The sequence below is a fragment of the Elephas maximus genome, chromosome 8, assembly GCF_024166365.1.
Source record: "Elephas maximus indicus isolate mEleMax1 chromosome 8, mEleMax1 primary haplotype, whole genome shotgun sequence".
In the NCBI taxonomy this organism is placed as follows: domain Eukaryota; kingdom Metazoa; phylum Chordata; class Mammalia; order Proboscidea; family Elephantidae; genus Elephas; species Elephas maximus.
Window position 1 is genome coordinate 119,141,786 of NC_064826.1, and position 25,541 is coordinate 119,167,326.

Consider the following 25,541-nt stretch of genomic DNA (forward strand, 5'->3'; position numbering starts at 1 on the left):
AGGAACGAGACAAGGATGCCCATTATAACCACTCTTTTCAATATTGTACTGGAAGTTCTAGCCAGAGCAATAAGGCAAGAAAGGGAAATAAAGGATATCCAAATCAGAAGGAAGAAGTAAAACTCTATTCGCAGATGATGTGATCCTATACATAGAAAATCTCAAAGATTCCACAAGAAAGCTGCTGAATCTCATAGAAGGATTCAGCAAAGTGGCAGGGTACAAGACGAATGCACAAAAATCTTCTGGGTTCCCTTACACTAACAAAGAGAGTCCTTGAAAAGGAAATCAAGGAAACAATACCACTTACAATAGCCCGCAAAAGGATAAAATAGTTAAGAATAACATAAGCAGGGATGTAAGAGACCTATACAAAGAAACACAACTGCAAGAAACTAAAACACCGACATAAATGGAAGAACATTTTATGCTCATGGATTGGACAACTTAACATTATGAAAATGTCAATGCTACCCAAAGCAATTTATAGATACAATGTAATCCCAATCCAAATTCCAACAACATTCTCTACTCAAATGGAAAAACAAATCAACTTTATATGGAAAAGGAAAGATGTCCCGAATAGCCAGAGCAATACGGAAGAAGAACAAAGTAGGAGGCCTCACACTCCCTGATCTCAAAACATACTATAAAAAAAAAAATTTTTTTTTTTTTTTTTTACAGGCACAATAATCAAAACAACCTAGTAAAGTGGTTGGATGACAGACATATAGACCAGTGGAATAGAACTGGGAACCCAGAAGTAAATTATCAATCTACGGGCAGCTGATTTTTGACAAGGGGTCAAAGTCCATTCGATGGAGCAGAAACAGTCTCTTTAATAAATGGTGCTGGCTAACTGGATATCCACTTGCCGAAAAATGAAACAGCATCCATACTTCACACCATACACAAAAATTACCTCAAAATCGATCAAAGATCTAAATGTTAAAGCAAAAACTAAGAAGTTCCCGGAAGATAAACATAGGGACAAAACTATGAAACCTAATTTTTTTTTTCAAAAATAGATTATCAAACACAACTATAAATGCATGAACAACACAAAACAAATTAGATAACTGGGGCATCCTAAATATTAAATACATATGCTCAAAAAGACTTAATCAAAAGAGTACAAAGAAACTTACAGACTGGGAAAAAATCTTTGGGAATGACATAGCTGATAATGGTTTAATCTCCAAAACATATAGTAAACTTCAACAACTCAAAAAATCCAATCACAAAATGGGAGAAGGACCTAAACAGACACTTCACCAAAGAGGACATTCAAACCAACCAAAACCAAACCCGTTGCCATAGAGTCGATTCTGACTCATAGCAACCCTATAGGACAGAGAGGAACTGACCCATATGGTTTCCAAGGAGCTCCTGGTGGTTATTAGCCATAGCTCTTAAGCACTATGCCACCAGCATTTCCAAAGAGGACATTCAAGTGGCCATCAAACACATGAGAAGATGCTCAAAATCATTAGCCATTCCAAACCAACTAAACCTGTTGCCTTCCAGTTGATTCCAACCAAGAACGACCCTATAGGACAGAGTAAAACTGCCCCATAGGGTTTCCAAGGAGTGGCTGGTGGATTAGAACTATTACAGAGATGCAAATCAAAACTACAATGAGATATCATCTTACCCCTGAAGAAAATGCCACTGATTAAAACAAAAAAAATGCTGGCGAGGTTGTGGGGAGATTGGAACATTTATCCACTGTTGGTGAGATTGTAAAATGGTACAACTGCTATGGAGAATAGTATGGAGCTTCCTCAAAAATGTAGAAATAGAAATACCTTACGATCCAGCAATCCCACTAGTAGGCATATACCCCAGAGATCTAATATCAGGCACACGAACAGACATATGCACACCTATGTTCACTGCACCCTTATTCACAATATTTTGGATCTTTTCAAAGAACCAAGCTCTAGTCCTGTTGCTTCAGTTGTTTTTCTGTTTCATTTATTTCTACTCTAATATTTATTGTTTCCTTCCTTCTGGCAGCTGTGGTCTTCTTTTTCTGCTTTTTTTCTCATTTGTTCAAGCTGTAGGGTTAAGGTATTGATTTTGACCCTTTCTTCTTTTTCGATGTGTGCATTTATTGCTGTAAATCAGCCTTTGAGCACTGCTTTTCCTGTGTTCCAAAGGTTTTGGTATGTTGTATTTTCATTCACGTTTTTTAATTTCATTTTTAATTTCTTCTATTATGAGTGGTTTTTAAGCATGGCATTGTTCAGTTTCCAAGTATTTGATTTTTTCATTGTTCTTCCTGTTATTGATTTCTAATTTGGTAGCATTGTGTTCTGAGAAGATGCTTTGTATTATTTTGAAGTTTTTGAATTTACTGAGGCTTGCTTTGTGGGCTATAGGATATGGTGTATTCTACAGAACGATCCATGCATGCTGGAGAAGAATGTATACTGCACTTCTGTTGGGTGGAGTGCTCTGTATAGGTCTATCAGGTCAAGTTGGTTGGTTGTGTTATTTAAATCTTCTGTATCTTTGCTGAGTTTCTTTGCAGCTGTTTTGTCCAAAAAGTTATTGTAGAACTGTCTATTGCTCTTTTCAATTCTGTTAGGGTTTGTTTTATATATTTTGGAGCTCTGTCATTGGGTGTGTAGATATTTATTACGGTTATGTTCTCTTGGTGGATTGATCCTTTAATCATTACAAAATGTCCTTCCTTGTCTCTTAGGATGCAGTTTGACTTAAATTCTATTTTATCAGAGATTAATATTGCTGTCCGTGCTTTTTTTTTGTTACTGTTTCCTTGCTACTTTTTTTCCCCCATCCTTTGATTTTTAACCTCTTTATGCCTTTGTGTTTAAGGTATGTTTCTTGTAGGCAACATATTCTGCTCCTCTGACTTTCTATTGAGTTGTCTAATTCTGTAATTTTATTGTTAATCATCTGAATTTCTGATTGCTATCTCTCTAGGGATTCTTGCAGCTTATTAAATTTTTCATTATGTTCTTGAACAACCTTTTTAATTTCTTCAACTGCTTTATCTGTGTATTCCTTGGCTTGTTCTGAGTATTGCCTGATCTGCTTCCTGATGTCTTGAAGAGTGCTGCTTATTAATTTTTTGTATTCTGCATCCAGTAATTCCAGGAAGGCACCTTCATCCAGAAGATCCCTTGATTCTTTGTTTTGAGAGCTTGTTGAAGCAATCATCGTCTGCTTCTTTATGTGATTTGATACTGACTGTTGTCTCCAAGCCCTCTATAAGTTATTTTATGTTTGCTTACTGTATCCTAGCTTCTTGCTTTGTTTTGTTCTGATATGCCCAAATAGGTTGCTTGAGTGAGCTAGCTTGATTATTTTCACCTTTGAAGCACTAACATCCTGCCACCAGATGGCTAGAGATGTTATCAGGTATATCAACTGAGGAGTCCATTCACTTTTCTTGTATGGATTCAGCTTAGGTGTCCAGGTAGTTTGTCATCAAGTATGTGGTACGAGCTCTGTCCTATAGTCTTAGAGGGGCAGGGGTGATTGATGTAGGTACCAGTATCTGGTTGCAGCAGGGGGTCCCACTCTGAACAAGGCAGGGGGCTGACAACTGTCCCTCAAGTGTCTGTGAGGAAAGTGCGGCCCCGTTCCCTAGAGTGCACAAGTGGGAGGGTTCTGCAGACAGACCATGGGCACCCAATGCTTTTGTTTGTAAGGACTGGGAGGTACCAGTTGTCCTTGGACCCCTGTCATGGGTGGCTGGGTGGCCTGAGTGGAGCCACCAGTCCTTAGGCCCCTGATGTGGGTACGTGAGGACCCTGTTTAATACGCAAAGCGGTGTCAAACATCTAACACCCACCTCTTCACCGTGCAGCTGAAAGAGTTGCAGTCTGCCAACAAGGGCCTATTCTCCTGAAATAGGCCCACACAGGTCCGTGTGGGGCGGACGGGGTAAGGTATTCAAAGTCCATGGACTGTTTATGCCTGGACAAGAGCCACTTCTGTCCTGAGCTCCCCAGGTTAGTGGAGCTGGCAGATTATCTTTTCCCCAATTGTGAATAATCTCCAAGCCCAGGAGAATGGCTTAGAGTGCACAGCAGGACCTATTTCAGGCCCAGGGAAATCGACAGTCACTGAAGCCGTCTTGGGGGCTGGGGCCGCGGTAAAATATATGCAAGTACTTAGCTTTTGCCAAGAGCGCCGTTCTTCTCTGGTTCCGGAGGTGTGAGTAGGCTGTGTGGCTGGCTATTTCTCCCTGAGGAAACTGCAGCTGAATGCTACCACCAGCCCACTGCGGCCTGAGGGTTCCTGGTGATTCAGGTCCAGCAACTCCTCTCCACTTCTGAACCGTCTCTTCCTCTCCCTGTTGCTCAGCCCATTTTCTAACTTTGCCTTTGATTGTCAGGGCTCCTAGCCTGTCATAAATATAACTGTTTCACTTGTTTTTTCAGGTCTTTGTTGTAAGGGGGTTTACCAGAAGCGTCTGACTATTCCACCGTCTTGGCCTCGCCTCCCTCGGAAAGTTTGATTATGATATTTCTTGGTGACTTTCTTTTGCGGTCCATCCTGTATGCGGTTCGCTGAGCTTCTTGGATGGAAATCTTCTCGTCTTTCATGATACTGGGAAAGTTTTCTTCCAGCAAATCTTCAAAAATTCTCTCTGTGCTTTTCTGGTGTCCTCCTGTTCTGAGATTCCCATCACATGTAAATTATCCCTCTTCATAGTGTCCCACGTAACTTTTAGGTTTTCTCCTTTTCCAGTCTTTTTTTTCTGATTGTTCCTTAAACAAGTTGGTATCAAGGGATTTGTCCTCTCTTCCACTAATTCTTTCTTCTATCTTTTCAATTCTACTTCTATGTCCTTCTGTTGAGTGATCTATTTCTGATACTGTATTGTTAATCTTCTAGATTTCTAGTTGTTGTTTTTGTATGATTTTTAAATGTCTATTTAATGTGTCATTTTGTTCTTATATTATTTTCCCATATTATTCTATGGTTTTGTCTGTGTTTTCCTTGATTTCTTTGAGGACCCTATATATATATATATATAAGTCATTTGAATTCCCTATCAGGCATTCTATAATCATCTCTTCCTCAGAAAGATTTTCTGCCCCTTTATTTTGGTCAGAGCCTTGGTGGCACAGTGATTAGGAGCTCAGCTGCTAACCGAAAGGTTGGCAGTTCAAATCCACCAGCCACTCCTTGAAAACTCTATGGGGCAGTTCTACTCTGTACTATAGGGTCACTATAGGCTGGAACTGATTCGACAGTAACAGGTTTGGTTTGGTTTTGGTTTTATTTTGGTCATCTGGCTGAGCCTTCTTGTCTAGTTTCTTTACATGATTTGATATCGTCTGCTGTGTGAGGCATTAAGATGCTATTTTATTTATTTATATTTTTGTTTTCATTTTTCCACTGTGGCCAAGTTGGGCATGCTTTGGTGATCGTACATCTGGCAGCACAGGGGTGTTCACTTACTGCCCCCAATGGTGGGCAGGTTGACTCCTTGTCACTGTTCACTGTACATGTGAGATGGCTGAGGGTATACTGGATGGGTGCTAACTGGCAGTATGGGAATGCTCACAGTCATTCACTAGGTGGGCAAGTGACAGGCAAGGATCAAGACAGGTGTCTGGGTGGCACTGAGATGCTCTGTCAGGGGGTATGGGGAGGACAAATGGGGGCATGTAGGTGCTCCTTCTGGCAGGAAAGAGGTGGGGCAGTTGGCCAGGGGTCACACAGTCTCCTGGGTGGGGGAGGGGTGGGGCAGGAGGCTGGGGATCATAGAGGCACTCTCTCTGGTGAATGAGGGCAGGCAGCTGGGGATCACATGGGTGTTCTATCCAGTGGGGGAGGGGCAGGGCAGATGGCCAGGGAGAAAGAGAGAGGAAAAAAGTGGGGGGGGGATAGTCTATTCCTCTGAGCTTGCCACCCACCCTACTGGTGAGGTATCGCTGCTGGAGAGTTAACCTGTCTTTGGGTCCTGGTTCCCTCCCTGCTCTGTGTATGCTGGGATCTCTGAAGCTCTTGTCCTACTTCCTGTACTTTCCCCTTTTTAGCTCCAGTTCATGTTTTGCACATCTTGTTTCACTCTTGGTATGTCAACAGTTTCTGTCTCCTCCTATTGGGAACTCCGTGATGTTGTTTTCCTGTGCTCCTCACCCAGGGTCACTGCTGGCTTTGTTTCCAAATGGTCCTGCTGTGCTAGGCTGTCTGGCAGGGGATCTCTGCACCATGTCTCTCTCTGTTTGTTGTTGTCATTCAGTTTCTTTTTCTAATTGGTGTTTGATCTAATTCTATATCCTTTCATTTGATGCTCAAGTTTCCAGGGTTGTCATCTGTATCTGTTTTACTTTGTTTCTTGGATCTTTGCTGTAGAGGGACAGCATGGTATATCTGACTAGGCTGCCATATTGAATCTCCAGCACTATGCTCTTTTAAGAACTATATATATGAGATCAAATTGACAACAGGAACTCAAAAGATCAGGGGACAGCAAGTTTATGTTAATGAGGGAGGAACAACTCAGAGGGTGAGAATGCTTGCACTATATGAAGAATGTAATCAATGTCATTGTTGCATGTTTCACTGTGTATATTCTCAACAACAAAATTAATAAAATTTAGGAAAAAAATTTAAAAAAAGATGGAAACAACCTAAGTGCCCATCAACAGATAAATGGATACAAAATGTAGTATATACAAAAATGCAATTATTACACAGCTATAAGAATAATGATGAGTTCTCAAAATATAAAGTGGATGAATCTGGAGAAAATGATGTTGAGTGAAATAAGTCAATTACAAAAGGACAAATATTGTACGGTCACACTTTTATAAGAAGACAAGAATAGGTACACACACAGAAAATGTTAATTGGTATTTATCAGGGATGGGAGAGGAAGGGGGGGAATCACTGATAGTAGACACTTGTTATTTTTGGTGATGGGAAACTCAATATTGAATATGAGTGAAGTATGCACAACCTGACCAAGATAAATGATGACACCAAGAAGAGCACAAGAATAAAGGACATTTTTGGTAAATGCTGTAACGTACACAATTTTGCAACAACAGCTACAATAACCAAAAAATATGGGTGTGATTACATACCAAAAAAACCCTTTGCCATCAAGTCAACTCCAACTCATAGTGACCCTCTAGGAGAGTAGAACTGCCCCATACGGTTTCCAAGGAGCACCTGGTGGATTTGAACAGCTGACCTTTTGGTTTGCAGCTGTAGCTCTTAACCACTATGCCACCAGGGCAGTGGTTACATAGGTAGATATATATGCGTATATGTGGTTAGGAAGGTATATGTGTGTATATACAGGTGCACACATAGTTGTATCTGTAGGCATATGTATATACATGTTTGTATGTGCTGCATATATATTCATATATACAATAAAGTACACAGGGGGCACAATTACAGATACTTCCTAGACATAACCAAACACCTCATGAAATTTGTTTACTGGATTTGAAAGCTTAGGACCATAGTCTTGTGGGACAACTAGATCAATTGCCATAACATCGTTCATAAACCTTATGTTCTACATCCCAGTTTGGTGAGTAGCATTTGGGATCATAAAAGCTTGTGCGTGGCTATCTTAGATACAATTACTGGTCTTTACTTCTCTGGAGCAAAAGAGAAAGATGGAAAACAAAGACTCAATGAAGAAACTAGTCTACAGGACTAAAAGCCTGCATGAACCATGGCCTCATCTATCTTGAGACCAGAAGAACTAGATGGTGCCCGGCTGCCACTACTGACTGTTCTGACTAAGGACACAATAGATGGTCCTGGATAAAATGATAGAAAAATGTAGAACAAAACTCATATTCTTAAAAAATGCCAGACTTACTAGACTGGCAGAGACTAAAGGAACCTCAAAGACTATTGCCCTGAAGTAGCCTTTAAACTTTATACTGAAACCATACCCAGAAGTCACCTTTCGGATAAACAACAGATTGGCACATAAAATAAAGAATATCATCCATGAGTACTGTGCTTTTTTAGAAAATCATCTACATGAGACCAAATGGCCAACATTTACCCTAAAGCAAAGATAAGATGGTAAGAGTGGTGGCGGGGTTGGGGGGGTGGTCAGTGGGATGCAGGGAAGTTAGATTAATGGAAACGGAACAATAATGAGAATGTTAATATATTGTGAAAAATATAACTGAACAATATGTATGTACAGAAACAGTTATACGGGAACCTAATTTGCTATGTAAACTTTCACCAAAAACACAGTAAAATATTACCAAAAAAAAAAAAAGAGTTGAATGGTTTAAGAAAAAACAGATCGTGCTGAAATTCTTCAGGGTGCTTTCCTGGATGACGGCCCCAAAGGCTGCTGATCCTTTAGCCACCAAATATTTTTTATCTAGGGGACCCTGGGGACTAGAGCTGCCTGGGTCTCCAACTACACCCAGTTCTCCAGCAGGAACTTAAAAACAAAACAAACAAAAATCTGTTGCTGTTGTGTTGATTCCAACTCACACCAACCCTACATATAGGACAGAGCAGAACTGTCCCATACAGTTTCCAAGGAGCCAACTAGTAGATTCGAACAGGCTACCTTTCGGTTAGCAGCCTGAGCTCTTACCCACTGTGCCATCAGGGCTCCAACAGGAACTTATTGTGTCCCAAATGCATGTGTGTAACTTGAGCAATAGATGGACAGGCCGTAAAGGGGAGGTACCCTTCTCCAAAAGCCAAAAAAAAAAGTCATCTCTCTAATGTTGCCTCTTAGGCACAAAATTACGTAATATAGTACAGTAAGATTTTGCTCTTCTCTTTCACAATTGGGAAACCCTGGTGGTGCGGTGGTTAGGAGCTATGGCTGCTAACCAAAAGGTTGGCAGTTTGAACCTACCAGGTGCTCCTTGGAAACCTTATGGGGCAGTTCTACTCTGACCCATAGGGTCGCTATGAGTCAGAATTGACTTGATGGCAATGGGTTTGGTTTTTTTTTTCACAATTGAACCTACAATTCTTCAGTTCAAAGCCAGCAAGATTGGACTTTCCTCAACCTCCTGAGCTCCAGAGTTGTGCATTCAAAAATTGGGGAGCCTTACCATTTGGGTGAGGCCTTGCATTTCACTGCTGTTGTCTTATTTTGTGAGAACGAAAAGGTAATACAATATCTGAATAACTGCACAGAGATGCAGAGAGGAAGCTGCTGGCACTGCTGCACTGCTGCCAGCACTCGGTCCATCCTGCAGAGCCTGGCCTGTGTGCAGGTGGGGAGGGGGCTTCTGTGTCTGTTTAGACCCCTGGACACTCAGGCTGCCCAGATGACCGTGTGCTCCCTCCCTGTGGTCTGTGGTTCTCACCGTAGGTCTCTGCTGTGGGGCCTTATTCAAACAGTGGAGAAGAACAGGCATGTGTGAGATGACAGTGGCAGGCCCGGGGAGGGAGCTGGGCCAGGAATTCTAGGAGAAGGCTGAGGAGGACTGACTCAGTGAGAGCCAACTCAGAGACAGGAGAAGGGCCAAGGACTCAGCACCAGGCTTGCAGGTGGTCACACCAGGAGTCCCTATGAAAGCAGAGGAGGTGGCATGGAGCCAGGGGAAGTAGCAGAGACTCCCTGCCCCCCACGAGGCATGTGGCTGAGGGGACATCTGTGCAAGCACCCTGGAGCCTGGAGAGTATTGCAAGCTCGGGTGGCTTGGGAGCTGGCTGGTTGGTGCAATGCCTGCTCTGCCCCAGGCATGTTGGAGCTGGGCCTAGGGAGGGGTGGACAAACTAGGGTGTTCCAGTCTGGTGGAGACAGGCCATGCAAGAGCCCAGCAGAGTAATAGGGGTGCCTGTGGCCTGATCAGGGGCCACTGCCAGACTCCACTGGGTGATAGCAGCATGTGAAGAAGGCCCCAGGCAGGCTCACAGGCCCTGCATGCACAAAAGTGGGGAGGAGAGGTCAGGGTTCTGAGCAGGGAGCAAGCTGGTCAGGTCTGAGTTCAGAAATAGAAGTTCAGCAGTGGAGCTGTGCAGAGCAAGGCTGGAGAAGGTCCCCTTGAGGACGATCAGCCTTGGGGGAGGCTGGAGAGCAGTGCAGGGCTCTGACCATCCTAAGAGAGTGGCGGAGTAATGCACTGTATGCATGTCTCAGATACAAAGAGAAAGAAGTTCTGGTACACACTATGACACAGATGAACCTTGAAAGCAATATGCTGAGTGAAATAAGTCAGTCACAAAAGGACAAATACTGCATGAGCCTACCTATAGGAAATATCTAGAATAGGGAAGAGTATAGTGACTAAAGTTTATTAGTGGTTACCAGAGGTGGGCGGGGGGGGCGGTGGGGAGGTGGAGGTAAAGGGGTGCTCACTGCTTAGGGGACACTGAGCTTCTGTTGTGGGTGGAGGGAAAATTTGGAAATAGACAATGGTGATGGTTGAACATAAACATAATTAATGGCATTGCATTGTAAAAAAATATGGAAATGGCAATGTTTTGTTACATATGTATTTGCCACAACAAAAAAAAAAAGAAATGAACGCAGAAATATGAGGAGACACTATGTGGCAGTGCCTTTCTAGGTTCCCAGCAGAACGACCTGCTCCTCTGCTCTTGAGGGGACTCCTGGCATAGTCATTCCACTCTTCATAAAGCGCCAGGAAGATTTTGGTCTGCCTTTTGGTTAAACTGGAGCCCTGGTAGTGCTGTGGTTAAGAGCATGGCTACTAGCCAAAAGGTCCACAGTTCAAATCCACCAACCACTTCTTGGAAACCCTATGGGGCAGTTCTACTCTGTTCTAGAGGGTTGCTATGATTTGGAATTGATTCAATGGCAATGGGTTTTTCTTAAACTGCTGAATTCAAGAGGCCAAACAGAGCTCCCAAGTCAGTGTTCAGTGAAGGCCTGGTGGGTGGAGATGGCGTGACCGGGCAGGAGACGTGGGCTCTGTCCAGCTGGGCCTTGTCCCAGACCTGGGCAGGTCACTGCACTCCTAAACAGCCTTATTCAAACAGTGGGGAAGGACATACATGTGGAAACAGGGTCTGCAGAAGGACTGAGACCTTGTGCTCAAGTCGATGGTCAAGTGCCTAAAAGACACAGCACAATAGAAGCTCACACTGGGAATCAGGTCATCAGATAACCCTTGATATTACCAGCCACATGGTGAGTAAGCCAGCCCTCCTGCTCAGAGGCCAGCCCACAGTCACACACCTGAAAGGCCACGCGCCTGGGGAGCAGGGCACCTTCTCCCCAAGTCCTGAGACACCTGCAGTTCCCAGACAGGGTACAGCAGGGCTGAACATAGAGATCTGTCACAGTGGCCATCAGGTACTGGTGTCAGCTTCACAGGTTCATGGACATGCTGAGAGCCTCATCCATGTTCCCTCTACTGGTAGGAACAGAGGTCAGTGCCTCCCAAACTCCCAGACAGCTTCCAGAGCTTTCAGAGGGCACTATGGCCAGAAGCCTGCAACCCACCAACTGTCCAGAAGGCCCTGGAATTGGGTATACACCCCAACACCTGCCCTTCAACACAGTATGCTGGTACAGACACAGGAAGATGGGCCGCACAGGGTACAAGAGGAGATGTGAGACTGCTCAGGAGCAGGAAGAAGGACTCCAGAAGCCAGCATGCCACAACTGCAGACATCAGGCATAAAGGAGACAGAGCCTATGACAGCAGGCAGCCTCACTAGTCATCGAGGACATGGCACGGAAAGGTGCTGTGACAGCGGGGCAGTTGCACTGGTCATTGAGGATGTGGTGGGGATAGGCCTTGTGACAGTAGGTGGCCTCAGTGTAATTGGGGGCAGATCGGGGACAGGCCATGTGACAGTGGGCAGCCTCAGTGTAATCGGGGGTGTGGTGGGGATGGGCCCTGTGACAGTGGGTAACCTCACTGTAATAAGGATGTGGCAGGGACGGGTCCTGTGACAGCAGGCGGTCTCACTGTAATCAGGGGTGTGGTGGGGACAGGCCCTGTGACACAGGGTGATCTCACTGTAATCAGGGGTATAGTGGAGACAGGGCCTGTGACTGTGGGGGGCATCATTGTAATAGGGGGTGTGGTGGAGACAGGCCCTGTGACAATGGGGGGCATCACTGTAATGGGAGGTATGCGTTGCTGCAGGACAGGGAAGCACTGGGACCTCGGGTGTGTCTCTGAGACCAGGGCTGTATGTTGAGCTTTTTGCAGAATGAACTGGGATAATAAGAGGGCAGGTGAATAGCGAGTTCTTGGCAGAGGAACCTGCAGGCACCAAGGCAGACAGAGGGGTGAGCTTTGGGATTTCAGGGAGGCTGGTGCATGTAAGTAATGCTGGGAAGGAGGTGGAAAGTAGCCCTGGGTCATCTTGTAGAGAACCTCAGTGAAAAGAAAGAAACAGCTTCAGGTCAAGGAATGGCAGTGCACAGGTCAAAGGCAGGCAGAGCGCCCTCAGCTCTGTTTGGAAATGATGTCCTGTCCCAGGTCTTCTCTCCCTGGAGCCTTACACAGCCTGGAAGTCTTGGAGAAGACCTTTACTTGTGTCCCATTAACCAGGGACTTGAGAGCAGAGAAATGGATCTTGGTCTGGGCACACAGGCAGACCAAGGTGGGCCTACAGCTTCGGCCCCTTTTCCACTCAACCCATCTTTTTAAGTCGTTCTTTTAGAATAAGCAATGACCTCTCACAGATAAGTGCAGTTCTGCTCTCCCTGCCCATGTCCCTCCTTGGGGACAGGCCTCAGCAGGCACAGGGCCATGGCCCCAGGCTCAAACCTGTCCACCACCCTCTCCACCTTCAGAGCACAATGAAAACTGTGGAGAAAGCCCATCCCCACACCCCTATGGTAGCTGGGCAGGGGTTGCTGGGAATGCATAGGGGTGAGGGGAGGAGTCATGACCCTGTTACATACACTGTTCACCAACACACATGCAGTCACCTACAGGCTGGCCCCAGACCAACAAATGCACAAGTGGTCACCTATGGGCTGGCCCAGGAGCACGGCCGACAACCACCAACACCCATGTATCACTCACAGGCCAGCCCCAGGACCACAGAAATTATACCGCATGATCAAACAGTAAGATACACCTGTCAGGATCCTACCATGCCCCCACAGCAGACCCAGTAAGATACAACTAAAAGTCACCCAAGCACAAGTGGGCGGTAAGACGTAGTGGACAGCACCTGCTCTGGAGCTGGACCACAGCTTCAATTCTGCCCTACTGCTCACTGGCCTCATGACGTTGGGCATGCCATTTTACCTCTTGTGCATCAGTTTCATCTGTGAAATGGGCACCTCTGCCTTAGGGGTGTCTGGTTGAACTGACCTGAATCTTGCCCTGGACCCCGGTGCTGTCCATGCGGCTGGCCACGTTGACCGTGTTGCCCCAGATGTCGTACTGAGGCCTCCGGGCTCCGATCACCCCAGCCACCACGGGGCCGACATTAATGCCTGCAAACAACAGCAGCAGGGTGGTGTTAGCAGGGAACGCAGGAGTGCCACAGCCTGCAAGCCCAGTGCACCTGGTCCTGGACCTGGACGCTGTTCCCCAGGGGAGGAGGCTACTCTTCCAAGGTCCTGGAATCCCAGGGCCATCTCATCCAGCCCTCCTTCCTAAAGCAAGGATCTGCACAGCACCATGGGGAGCTGCACCTTGCTTCCTCCCGATGCCGCCCAGGCCACTGTGGGGCACGCTGACTGCTGGAGAATATTCCTAATCCTGAGACAGGGCTTGTCTTCTGGAGCTCCTCCACTCAGTGCTGGTGCTGAGTCCTGCGCCTGGAGCCTCTAAGAAGTCTGGTCATCCAATGTGCAAATGCATCTTCCCATTTACAGAAGAAATGGGGGCTGCCAATTCTTCAGTCACATCTCTTTTAGGGCAGGGAACAGAACTGGTCACAGTAGTTTAGGATGTTGTGTCCTCCTCTCTTTATGTAGACAGGGCAGCTCCAGAGCCATACAGGATCACGGTGATCCAGGAACACTTGGGTTACACTCACCACTTGTGAGACCTTCAGCAAAGTGTTAACCTCTCTGGGTCTCAATTTCCCTAGTTTTAAAATGGGGATAATAAAACCCATAACGTACAGGACTGTATTACACGTGGACTGTCTCTGAGGCTGTGACTACAATGCGCCGGTAGCTCCTCTGCAGCTGAGCTGTTCTTGCCTGAGCTCACGCCCGTCAACGCTCCCATTCTCGCTTATGCATTTATTCTTACGAGGGTGGTCAGTGGCCTTTTAACAATGTTTTGGTCACTGGCTTTGTAACTCCCGTGGAAGTCTGGGCACTACAGTGCTGGGTGGTGCAGAATGTGGGGAGTACTGGACATGGCCATCAGGGTGAGTGGGTAGTGCTTGGCCCACCAGGGCAGGTGGAGGGTCAGAGACCACAGAGAAACTCCAAGGGGCCCTCTTCTGAGACTGGTAGGAAAGTTTCTGGCTCTGCCAACCAGACACCAGCCCCACAGGGACAAGGCTGAGTCAGAGCCAGCCCGCCTTCTGCTGGAAGGGCTGGGAGGGATCCTCGTCCAGGGCACGCCCCTCCACCCCGTGTCCTGCACCTCCTGGGCTCCTTGGTGGAAGAGTGTTCAAGGATCCTACTTTCCCCCGAAAGTAGGCCCTGGGCGGTGCAAACGGTTAACGCACCTGGCTGATAACTGAAAGTTTAGAGGTTTGAGTCTATCAAGAGGTACCCTGGAAGGAACTTTCAAATAATCAGCCACTGAAAACCCCGTGGGGCACAGTTCTACTCTGACACACATGGGGTCACCATGAGTCGGAGTCAACTCCACTGCAACTGGTACTGGATTACTTTGGCTGAGGCCCTGCTGGGTCTTCTCTAGTCACGTCAATTCATCTGCTGGGGGCAGCTCGGTGCTGGAAGTGGGGCACTGCAGGCACTGTCGCCAGGTGGCATCACCCTCCAAAGAGGAGTCACACAGGCCGAAGGCAGGTCAGGGCCAGGAGCAGGCCTGAGGACGTGAGAACTCTAAACACTCTGGAATGGATCAACTTCTACCAGCCTGAGCTCTCTAACACGCCTCTCGGTGTTTTGTGTCCTTTTAAGGCCACGAGGTGTTCGAATTCTAAAACAGGGAAGAAGTAACACTTAACCTCTAGTTTAATTACATCTTAGACTAGCAGGGATTTTTCTGGTAAACTTTCTGCATTCTAGAAAAAAAGTGAATTTATAAAGTTTGATAAACTACAGATAAAATTTTGTAAAACCTAGAAAGGAACTTGAACATCGGATAGTTTCCCCCCTTATTCTGCAGGGAGGGAAGAGAGCCCGGGGAAGACACACACCGTGACCTGAGTCCACACAGCTACCCCTCCCGCTGCTAGGCCTCCTCCAGGCCACCCCATCACCTCAGCGCCAGGGTTGCCTGTGCCTGCAGACAGGGAAAGGACCATTTTCCTCCAGCCAAGGTGGAATCAGGGGTGCATCTGAAGTGTCTGAGACAACCTGGAGATTTCTAACGCGTCTCACGGTGCTGAAGGATCTTCGCTTACACGCTGGGTTTTATAGGCCAGTCTGAGGTTCTGTGGCCCTGTTGCTATGTCCACACTTTCTGATGGGCACCGCCCTTCTGTGGGGCCAGGAACCCTGTCTTGCCCTGCTCCTGGGGGACCTACCAGGAGCCTGTAAGCTACGACCTGGAGGTGCAGAGAGGACACGGAATAGGTTAGAGCCATATCTTACCCACACGGAGGACAAAGTCATTGTATGACTGATAGTTGATTTCATCCAGTACGTCAAACATCTCGATGGCAAAGTCCGCAAGTACACTAAGGTGGGAGGTGATGGACTTCTCAGCCTGGGTGGGAGCAAATGGGGTTATGAGATTTGGGCTAGACTGGCCCTGGGCGGTTTTCATCCACTGGGGATGGCTTCTTACCATCCCCCGGGAAGTCCCAGAGTGCATTATACACCCACTCTACAGGTAGGGAGCTACAGAAGGGGCAGAGCTGGACTCACTCTGAGGGCGGCCCTCGCCACCTTACGCAGGGCCCCTCTTCGGGGCGCAGTGGAGCAGCCAGGGCAGACAGAAGAGCGGACAAGCAGGCTCAAACCCTGCTCCAGGCGTGCATAGTGGGAACACACACAGGGGGTAGGGAACATCCGGGAAGAGCAGCCCTCATGCTGAGATCTGTCTTTACTGGGGGGAGGAGGCATTAAAAGTCCTTCTGAAGGGTCACACCTAGAGAGTTTTCCTTTTAAAAATAATGTCAAGGTTTTCTAGTTTTTCTTCTCCAGGGAAGTTTTACAAGTCCTCAAAGTCAGGAACGAAAGCATTTTCAGCCAGTTTCTTATACGGGACTCAGGAAGCGCTCTCTCTGGGAGATGCTTTAGGGGTTGCTGGGGGTGGGCATGGGGTAGGGGCTGAGACAGAGCCCAATAAGCACTTCTCTGCCTGTCCCATATCTGAAACAGGAGCCCAGCCACACATAGGGGCTGGGGGCGGTAGAGGGTGACCATGTTCTGAGCGCCACCCTAGGAGGGGGCCTGCTCCACTGTGAGCCCTGTGTCCACGCCACCCCCAGGGCTTCTCCCTTGCTAAGGCTGCAGGAGAGAGCAAGAAGGATCTGGGAAGGAACAGTGAGGGCAGGGGGCAGCGACAGTGTGGTAGACTCTGGACTAAGGCTGAAAATGTGGTTATAACTGTGCACGTGGATGTGAATGGCCAGGTTACAGAAAACCCACCAAGACTTCAGTCAGGGCCCTTCACCTTCCAGGCAGTGCTGGCATCTCTGCCCTGGCCTGAGCGACAGATCCCCCTCCTTGCTCAGTCTGGCTGGCCACCCTCCCCTGGGCCACTGCAGATTGGGAGTAGCACAGACCAGCCTCCCTTCACACAGGGCCTGCAGTGGTTCAGGCTGACCAGGGCTAGGGGTATTTCCTTCTTCTCTTCTTGTTTTCACGGTGACATCCCCACTGGGAGCCAGTGTTACCTGCACCCAGAGTGAGGGAGACCATGAGAGAAAGTGCATGCGGGGCAGGCACAGGGCATCCTATAGCCCTGCATATGAGCTCAGCTGCATGAGAAATGCTAATTTCGCCTTCATTCACACTTCTGCCTCCAGTATCAGAATAGAGCAAGCTGGGGAATGCACAGCACCTGCCTGCGAAGCCAGCGCCCAGTCCTGGCTGTTTGCGGTGCAGAGGCTATCTTGCCTCTGTGGCCAGGCATGGCTCTACTCTGCTCCCTCTGGCCCACGCGGATGGGGCATGAGGACGGTAGACACTCCCCACGGTCATGCATGAGAGCACGGTCCTAAACCACATGGCCCTTTGCTCCAGGACACTACCTGTGCTTTTCCCCTTTCCTTTTCCTCAAAGCTAACCACAACATGCTTCTTAAGGAAAATTCACTGGAAGATCCTTTCTCCTCTGGCGCCTCAGGACGAACCAATGAATGGCCTTGTCCTGGTGACTCCTATGAATTCACTGCTCCAGGGTGGTCCTGTTGTCTGCATGAGGTCTCCTGGGGGACCACCGACTCGTGGTCATTGCATGTGTAATCTGTTATGCACGGTGAGGTCACTAAGGTGGCCCTAAACTCCTTATGACTGATGTCCTCACCAGAAAAGGGGAAGAGGCACACAGAGAGGAGGCCACATAAAGACAAGGCAGAGACTACAGTGATGCTGTCACAAGCTCAGGACTGCCTGGGGCCACCGGAAGCTGAAGAGGCAGTGGGGGATTCTCCCCTAGAGCCTTTGGAGTATGGCCCTACTGACATCCTGAATTTGGACTCCTGGCCTCTAGAACTGTGAGAGAGCGAACATCTATTGTTTTAGTTCCCCAGTCTGTGGCAGTCTGTTACAGCGGCCCTGTTACAGTTTGTTATAGGCGACCAATTGCTATTGCAGTAATCTTCAGGTCCCTGCAGGCTTTGCTGCAGCTGTGCTGGGACCTGGAGCCTGATGATGGCTGGGCCCTGGGCCTGGACTGCTACCAGGCCCCGCCCACCCCTCCTGCCTCCTGGACCTGCACTGAGCCTCACGGGATGGCTCCATGAACCATGTCACACCCCTCCAGGAGGCTCTCACCTGGCACATTTTCGGGACTCTCAGGGTTTGCACACTCCCTCCAAACATGCACACAGCCCCCCACCTTTGGGGTGGGGTATCCGTCTGTCCCAGAGCCCATAATCTACACTGCACATGGTAGATGGCCTGGTGTCACTTGGAAGCCAGGTATGAGGATAAGCTGTCATTTGAGGAAGGGCAGATGCAGCGTTTCACCCAGAGCTAGCTGGAACTGGACCTGGAGCGTAAAGCCCCGCGAGAGGCAGGCAATGCTTGTTCCCTTCCCATTTGTCTCATACAGCAAAGCCCTACACGGAACACACCCACTCAGGATTTGTTAAGGGGATCTTACTACTCCATGACCGGCATGAAAGAGGCTGGAAGAGACATGACTCCCCTCTGGGAGGGAGGCCACCGTCCGCACAGCTCGCCTGCTCCCAGGGCCAACCCCAGAGCTGCCAGGAGCCAGGTGCTGTGCTGTTGCAAGCAGTGCCTAGGCTGGCAACCGTGTGCAAAGGATGAAGGCCGCTGGGGGAGTGCAGGGGCAGGGCCGGGGGCTAGCAGTCAGTGTGACTGGAGACAGATGCTCTCAGGTACCTCTGTGGTGCTCCCTGTTGTCCTCCTCTGCCCTCCTCACCCAACCAAACTGCCGGGTAGGGGGTACACTACAGAAACCCACACAGTACTGAACTCAGACTGGTCATGCCGGAAGGACACTTGACATATGAATAGCGAAGAGCCTTGACTGGGGATTGGGGGCAGGGGCTCAAGGAAGCTCCCTATGACCTTCCCCTGGGCTTCATTTAAATAGGAGGCTATCTGGAGAGAGTCCCCTGGAGGAACAGTCTGCAAGTGGCCCCCCTAACCCGATCCAGGGTGCAGGCCCAGGCCCAGGCCCAGGGAGAGGTGGGGTAAAGGGTCCTCACTGTCACAGGGCAGCTTGTGGGGGATAAGGGACTAACCATCCAGGCACTTGTACACACTTACCTTGGCCCCCGCCGTGGGTGCCAGCCCCACAGCCGCCATGTACGTGCTCCCGATGGTCTTTATCTTCTCTAGGTCCTTATAAAAGTCTTTCTCCATGAGCTTTGTTTAAAACATAAAACTGTTCAACATTACATAACATTTTAGACAAGTCACCACAGTTCTCAGCCACTATGAGCAACAACAGAGGGACAAGCACATCCTGAAAAGCAATCTTCCTCCTCTGTTTTGGGATACTGGATGAGTTTAGGGACTGAACGGAAATACATAGGTCTGGGGGGTTTGAAAGAGGAAGCAAGGAGGCAGCCCTGCCTTTCACAGCTGCACTCAGGATCCTTCAGGGAAAATCTGCAGCTGCCACGCCTGTAGCCAGGGCTGACAAAGCCCGCGGCACCCCATGGGAGGGCCCGGGAAATGCCTGGCCACCTACCCATAGTTGGGGCCCCAGGACAGTCCCTAGCCCAGGTGGGATCACTGAGAGGGAAATCGGCACCCAGCCGTGAGCTCAGTGCCTGGTGTCTCCCTCCCACATCCTAAGGCAAATTACGCACTGCTTTTTCTCATCTGTCACAGGTAATGTGGAATCTCAGGGCAGAGGGTGGACTTCCCTGGGATGTATTTTCCTCCCAATCCCACCTAGACAGCGTGTAAGGTATTGCTAGACAAGTACAAGATTTCATTAGGTAAAGGAACACCTACTTAACCTACACAGCACCAACAGACAGGCCACTCGGAAGCATGGAGGTTTACGACAAAGGAACGTGAACATTACCTCATCAAAGTCGGCGATAATCTCGTTCAGGAGGCGCAGACACTCCACCCCCATGTTGTTGCCATCCAGCTCAATGTAGAAGTCATTGAAGTTGGGGATGGAAGCGAACATGACACCCACTTGTGAGTATGACTGGTAATAGAGGTCCTGGAGAAGCCAAACAAAGAGTAAGCACCGTCAGCATCCGCACGCATGAGAGCCAGCTCGGCAACGGAGGGCTGGGGTGGCACCACTTGTCACCGAGTTGCAGGGCACGGGACCCTTCACCATGCTCTCTCACTGGCACTATCTCACGTTACTGCAGGGGGTGTTACAGTCCCATTTTATAGTAAGGAAAGGGCTCAGAGAGGCTCTACAACTTGCTCCAGGCTACAGAGCCAACAAGTATGGGACTCAACTCAGATGTGACCACAAAGTCTGGCTACTGCTTAGTGAGGCAGGCAAGTGACAGTGGGGAGAGAAGTGATTTCAGAAAAGCGATGTGCTCTTCTGAAGCACAGCTGAATTAAATATTGAGGCTGAGAAACAGTTAAGGTCAAAGCAACCTGAACTTTGGGATTTCACTTGAGTCTTTAGTACCTAAAAGAGGATCTAAATCTTTTTGCTTTTGAATCCTTTTTTTTAAAATAATTTTTATTGTGCTTTAAGTGAAAGTTTAAAAATCAAGTCAGTCTCTCACACAAAAACCCATATACACCTTGCTACACACTCCCAATTACTCCCTCCCTAATGACACAACCTGCTCGCTCCTTCCACTCCCTCTTTTCGTGTCCTTTTCGCTAGCTTCTAACCCCCTCCACCCTCTCATCGTCCCTCCAGGCAGGAGATGCCAACATAGTCTCAAGTGTCCACCTGATCCAAGAAGCTCACTCCTCACCAGCATCACCCTCCAACCCATTGTCCAGTCCAATCCATGTCTGAAGAGTTGGCTTTGGGAATGCTTCCTGTCCTGGGCCAACAGAAGGTCTGGGGGCCATGACCACCGGGGTCCTTCCAGTCTCAGTCAGACCATTAAGTCTGGTCTTTTGAGAATTTGGGGTCTGCATCCCACTACTCTTCTGCTCCCTCAGGGGTTCTCTGTTGTGTTCCCTGTCAGGGCAGTCATCGGTTGTAGCCAGGCACCATTTAGTTCTTCTGGTCTCAGGATGATATAGTTGCTGGTTCATGTGGCCCTTTCTGTCTCTTGGGCTCATAATCACCTTGTGTCCTTGGTTATTCTTCATTCTCCTTTGATGCAGGTAGGTTGAGAGCAACTGATGCATCTTAGATGGCTGCTTGCTAGCATTTAAGACCCCAGATGCCACTCTTCAAAGTGGGATGCAGAATGTTTTCTTAATAGATTTTATTATGCCAATTGACTTAGATGTCCCCTGAAACCATGGTCCCCAGACCCCTGCCCCTCCTACGCTGGCCTTCAAAGCATTCAGTTAATTCAGGTAACTTCTTTGCTTTTGGTTTAGTCCAATTGTGCTGACGTCCCCTGTATTGTGTGCTGTCTTTCCCTTCACCTAAAGTAGTTCTTATCTACTATCTAATTAGTGAATACCCCTCTCCCACCCTCCCTCCCCCCTCTCATAACCACAAAAGAATGTTTTCTTCTCAGTTTAAGCTATTTCTCAAGTTCTTATAAGAGTGGTCTTATACAATATTTGTCCTTTTGCAACTGACTAATTTCACTCAGCATAATGCCTTCCAGGTTCCTCCATGTTGTGAAATGTTTCAGATTCCTCACTGTTCTTTATCGATGCGTACGTAGTATTCCATTGTGTGAATATACCATAATTTATTTATCCATTCATCTGTTAATGGGCACCTTGGTTGTAAACAGTGTTGCAATAAACATGGGTGTGCATGTATCTGTTCATGTAAAGGCTCTTATTTCTCTAGGATATATTCCAAGGAGCGGGATTGCTGGATCGTATGGTAGTTCTATTTCTAACTTTTTAAGGAAGCGCCAAATCTATTTCCGAAGTGGCTGTACCATTTGACATTCCCACCAGCAGTGTAGAAGTATTACAATCTCTCCACAGCCTCTCCATTGTGTTTTTTGGATTAATGCCAGACTTGTTGGAGTGAGATGAAATCTCGTTTTAGTTTTGATCTTCATTTCTCTAATGGCTAATGATCGTGAACATTTCCTCATATAATCTGTTAGCTACCTGAATGTCTTCTTTAGTGAAGTGTCTATTAATATCTTTTGCCCATTTTTAAATTGGGTTATTTGGTTTTCTGCAGTTGAGTTTTTGCAGTATCATGTAAATTTTAGAGATCAGGTGCTGATTAGAAATGTCATAGCTAAAAACTTTTTCCCAGTCTGTAGGTAGTCTTTTTACTCTTTTGGTGAAGTGTTTGGATGAGCATTTAAGTGTTTGATTTTTAGGCGCTCCCAGTTATCTAGTTTTTCTTCTACGTTCTTTATGTTTTCTATACTGTTTATGCCATGTATTAGGGCTCCTAAAGTTGTCCCTGTTTTTTCTTCCATGATCTTTATCGTCTTAGATTTTATATTTAGGTCTTTGATCCATTTTGAGTTAGTTTTTGTGCACGGAGTGAGGTATGGGTCTTGTTTCTTTTTTTTGCAGATGGATATCCAGTTATGCCAGCACCATTTGTTAAAAAGACTGTCTTTTCCCCATTTAAATGTTTTGGGGCCTTTGTCAAATTATCAACTGCTCATATGTGGATGGATTTATGTCTGGATTCTCAATTCTGTTCCATTGGTCTACGTATCTGTTGTTCTACAAGTACCAGGCTGTTTTGACTACTGTGGTGGTATAATAGGTTCTAAAATCAGGTAAAGTAAGGCCTCCCACTTTGTTCTTCTTTTTCAGTAATGCCTTATTTATCCAGGGCCTCTTTCCCTTCCATATGAAATTGGTGATTTGTTTCTCCATCTCATTAAAGAATGTTCTTGGGATTTGGATCAGAATTGCATTAAATGTATAGATAGCTTTTGGTAGAATAGACATTTTTACAACGGTAAGTCTTCCTATCCATGAGCAAGGTATGTTCTTCCACTTATATAAGTCTCTTGGTTTCTCTCAGAAGTGTACTGTAGTTTTCTTTGTATAAGTCTTTTACATGTCTGGTAAGATTTATTCCTAAGTATTTTGTCTTCTTGGGGGCTACTGTCAATGACATTGATTTGGTGATTTCCTCTTCGACGTTCTTTTTGTTGGTGTAGAGGAATCCAAGTGATTTTTGTATGTTTATCTTGTACCCTGATACTCTGCTGAACTCTTCTATTAGTTTCAGTAGTTTTCTGGAGGATTCCTTAGGGTTTTCTGTGTATAAGATCAAGTCATCTGCAAATACAGATACTTTTACTTCTTCCTTGCCAATCTGGATGCCCTTTATTTATCTAGCTTAATTGCTCTCGCTAGGACTTCCAGCACAATGTTGAACAAGAGTGGTGATAAAGGGCATCCTTGTCTAGTTCCTGATCTCAATGGGGATGTTTTCAGGCTCTCTCCATTTAGGGTGATGCTGGCTGTTGGCTTTGTATAAATGCCCTTTATTATGTTGAGAAATTTTCCTTCTATTCCTATTTTGCTGAGAGTTTTTATCATGAATGAGTGTTGGACTTTGTCAAATGCCTTTTCTGCATCAATTGATAAAATCATGTGATTCTTCTCTTTTGTTTTATTTATGTGGTGGATTACATTAATTGTTTTTCTAATGTTGAACCATCCCTGCATACCTGATATGAATCGCACTTGGTCATGGTGAATTATTTTTTTGATATGATGTTGAGTTCTATTGGCTAGAATTTTGTTGAGGATTTTTGCATCTACATTCATGAGGGATATAGGTCTATAATTTTCTTTTCTTGTGGTGTCTTTACCTGGTTTTGGTATCAGGGATATGGTGGCTTCATAGAATGAGTTTGGTAGTATTCCCTCCTTTTCTATCCTCTGAAATACCTTTAGTAGTAGTGGTGTTAACTCTTCTCTGAAAGTTTGGTAGAACTCTGCAGTGAAGCCGTCCGGACCAGGGCTTTTTTTTTGTTGGGAGATTTTTTGATTACCTTTTCAATCTCTTCTTTTGTTATGGTTCTATTTAGTTGTTCCATCTCTGTGTGTGTCAGTTTAGGTAGGTAGTATGTTTCTAGGAATTCATCCATTTCTTCTAGGTTTTCAAATTTGTTTGAGTATAGTTTTTCATAGTAACTGAGTTTTCTCGGTTCTGATATGATTCTTTTAATTTCAGTTGGGTCTGTTGTAATATCGCCATCTCATTTCTTATTCGGGTTATTTGCTTCCTCTCCTGTTTTCCTTTTGTCAGTTTGGCCAATGGTTTATCAATTTTGTTGAGTTTTTAAGAAAACCAGCTTTTGGTCTTGTTAATTCTTTGAATTGTTTTTCTGTTTTCTATTTCATTTAGTTCAGCTCTAATTTTTATTATTTGTTTTCTTCTGGTGCCTGTGGGATTCTTTTGTTGCTCTCTTTCTATTCGTTCAAGTTGTAGGGATAGTTCTTATGGTCAGAGACCATAAGGCCATAAAAGTGGAAATCAATAGCAGGAAAAGAAATCAAACACTTGGAAACTGAACAATACCATGTTCAAAAAAGACTGGATTATAGAAGACATTAAGGAGAGAGGAAACCCTGGTGGCGTAGTGGTTAAGTGCTACAGCTGCTAACCTAAGGGTCGGCAGTTCAAATCCGCCAGGCGCTCCTTGGAAACTCTATGGGGCAGTTCTACTCTGTCCTATAGGGTTGCTGTGAGTCAGAAATCGACTCGATGGCACTGCGTTTGGTTTTGGTTTATGGTCAGAGAAGATGCTTTGTAATATTTCAATGTTTTGGATTCTGCTAAGGCTTGCTTTATGACCTAATATGTGGTCTATTCTAGGGAATGTACCATGTGCACTAGAAAAGAAAGTATACTTGGTTGCTGTTGGTTGGAGTATTCTGCATATGTCTACGAGGTCAAGTTGGTTGATTGTGGCATTTAGATCTGCCGTGTCTTTACTGAGCTTCTTTCTGGATGTCCTGTCTTTCACCGAAAAGTAGTGTGTTGAAGTCTCCTACTATTATTGTGGAGGTGTCTATCTCACTTTTCAATGCTGATAGAGTTTGTTTTATGTATCTTGCAGCCCTGTCACTGGGTGCATAAATATTTAATATGCTTATATCTTCTTGGTGTATTGTGCCTTTAATCATTATAGAGCGTCCTTGCTTATCCTTTCTGAAGCATTTAACTTTAAAGTCTATTTTGTCAGAAATTAATATTGCCACTCTTGCTCTTTTTTGATTGTTTTTTGCTTGATATATATATATATATATTTTGAGTTTTAGTTTGTTTGTGTCTCTAAGTCTAAGGTGTGTCTCTTCTAGGCAGCATATAAATGGATCTTGTTTTTTTAATCCATTCTGCCACTCTCTGTCTCTTTATTGGTGCATTTAGTCCATTTACATTCAGGGTAATTATGGATAGGTATGAATTTAGTACTATCATTTTGATGTCTTTTTTTGTGTGTTGACAGTTTCTTTTTCCCACTTGATTTTATTGCTAAGTAGATTTTCTTTATACACTGTCCTTTCCTCATATTTGTTGCTGTTGATTTTGTTTCTGCTGAGTCTGTATTTTTCCCTGGTATTTTATTTTGATGAGTAGGATAGTTTGTCTCCTTTGTGGTTACCTTATTACTTACCCCTATTTTTCAAAGCTTAAAACTAACTTTTATTTCTTTGTACCGCTGTATCTTCCTCTCCATATGGAAGATGTATGATTACATTTCTTAGTCCCTCTGCATTATTTTAATGTTGTCTTCTTTTATATAATAACATTGCCGTTACCCTGTGTTGGGTTTTTTTTTTCT

General features: G+C 46.1%; 1 protein-coding gene across 2 annotated transcripts in view; it reads right to left on the reverse strand.

Annotated features, from left to right (window-relative positions):
• The window catches only part of ADCY1 (adenylate cyclase 1), a 258,513-nt gene that overhangs the window by 17,045 nt on the left and 215,927 nt on the right, over positions 1 to 25,541 (reverse strand). For both annotated transcript variants that reach the window (XM_049894205.1, XM_049894208.1), the window contains exons 16-19: positions 19,718 to 19,864; positions 18,949 to 19,047; positions 15,632 to 15,746; positions 13,254 to 13,378 (exon numbers count right to left, since the gene is read on the reverse strand). In XM_049894205.1, coding sequence (XP_049750162.1) covers positions 13,254 to 13,378; positions 15,632 to 15,746; positions 18,949 to 19,047; positions 19,718 to 19,864 — 486 coding nt within the window. The remainder of the gene's footprint in view (positions 1 to 13,253; positions 13,379 to 15,631; positions 15,747 to 18,948; positions 19,048 to 19,717; positions 19,865 to 25,541) is intronic.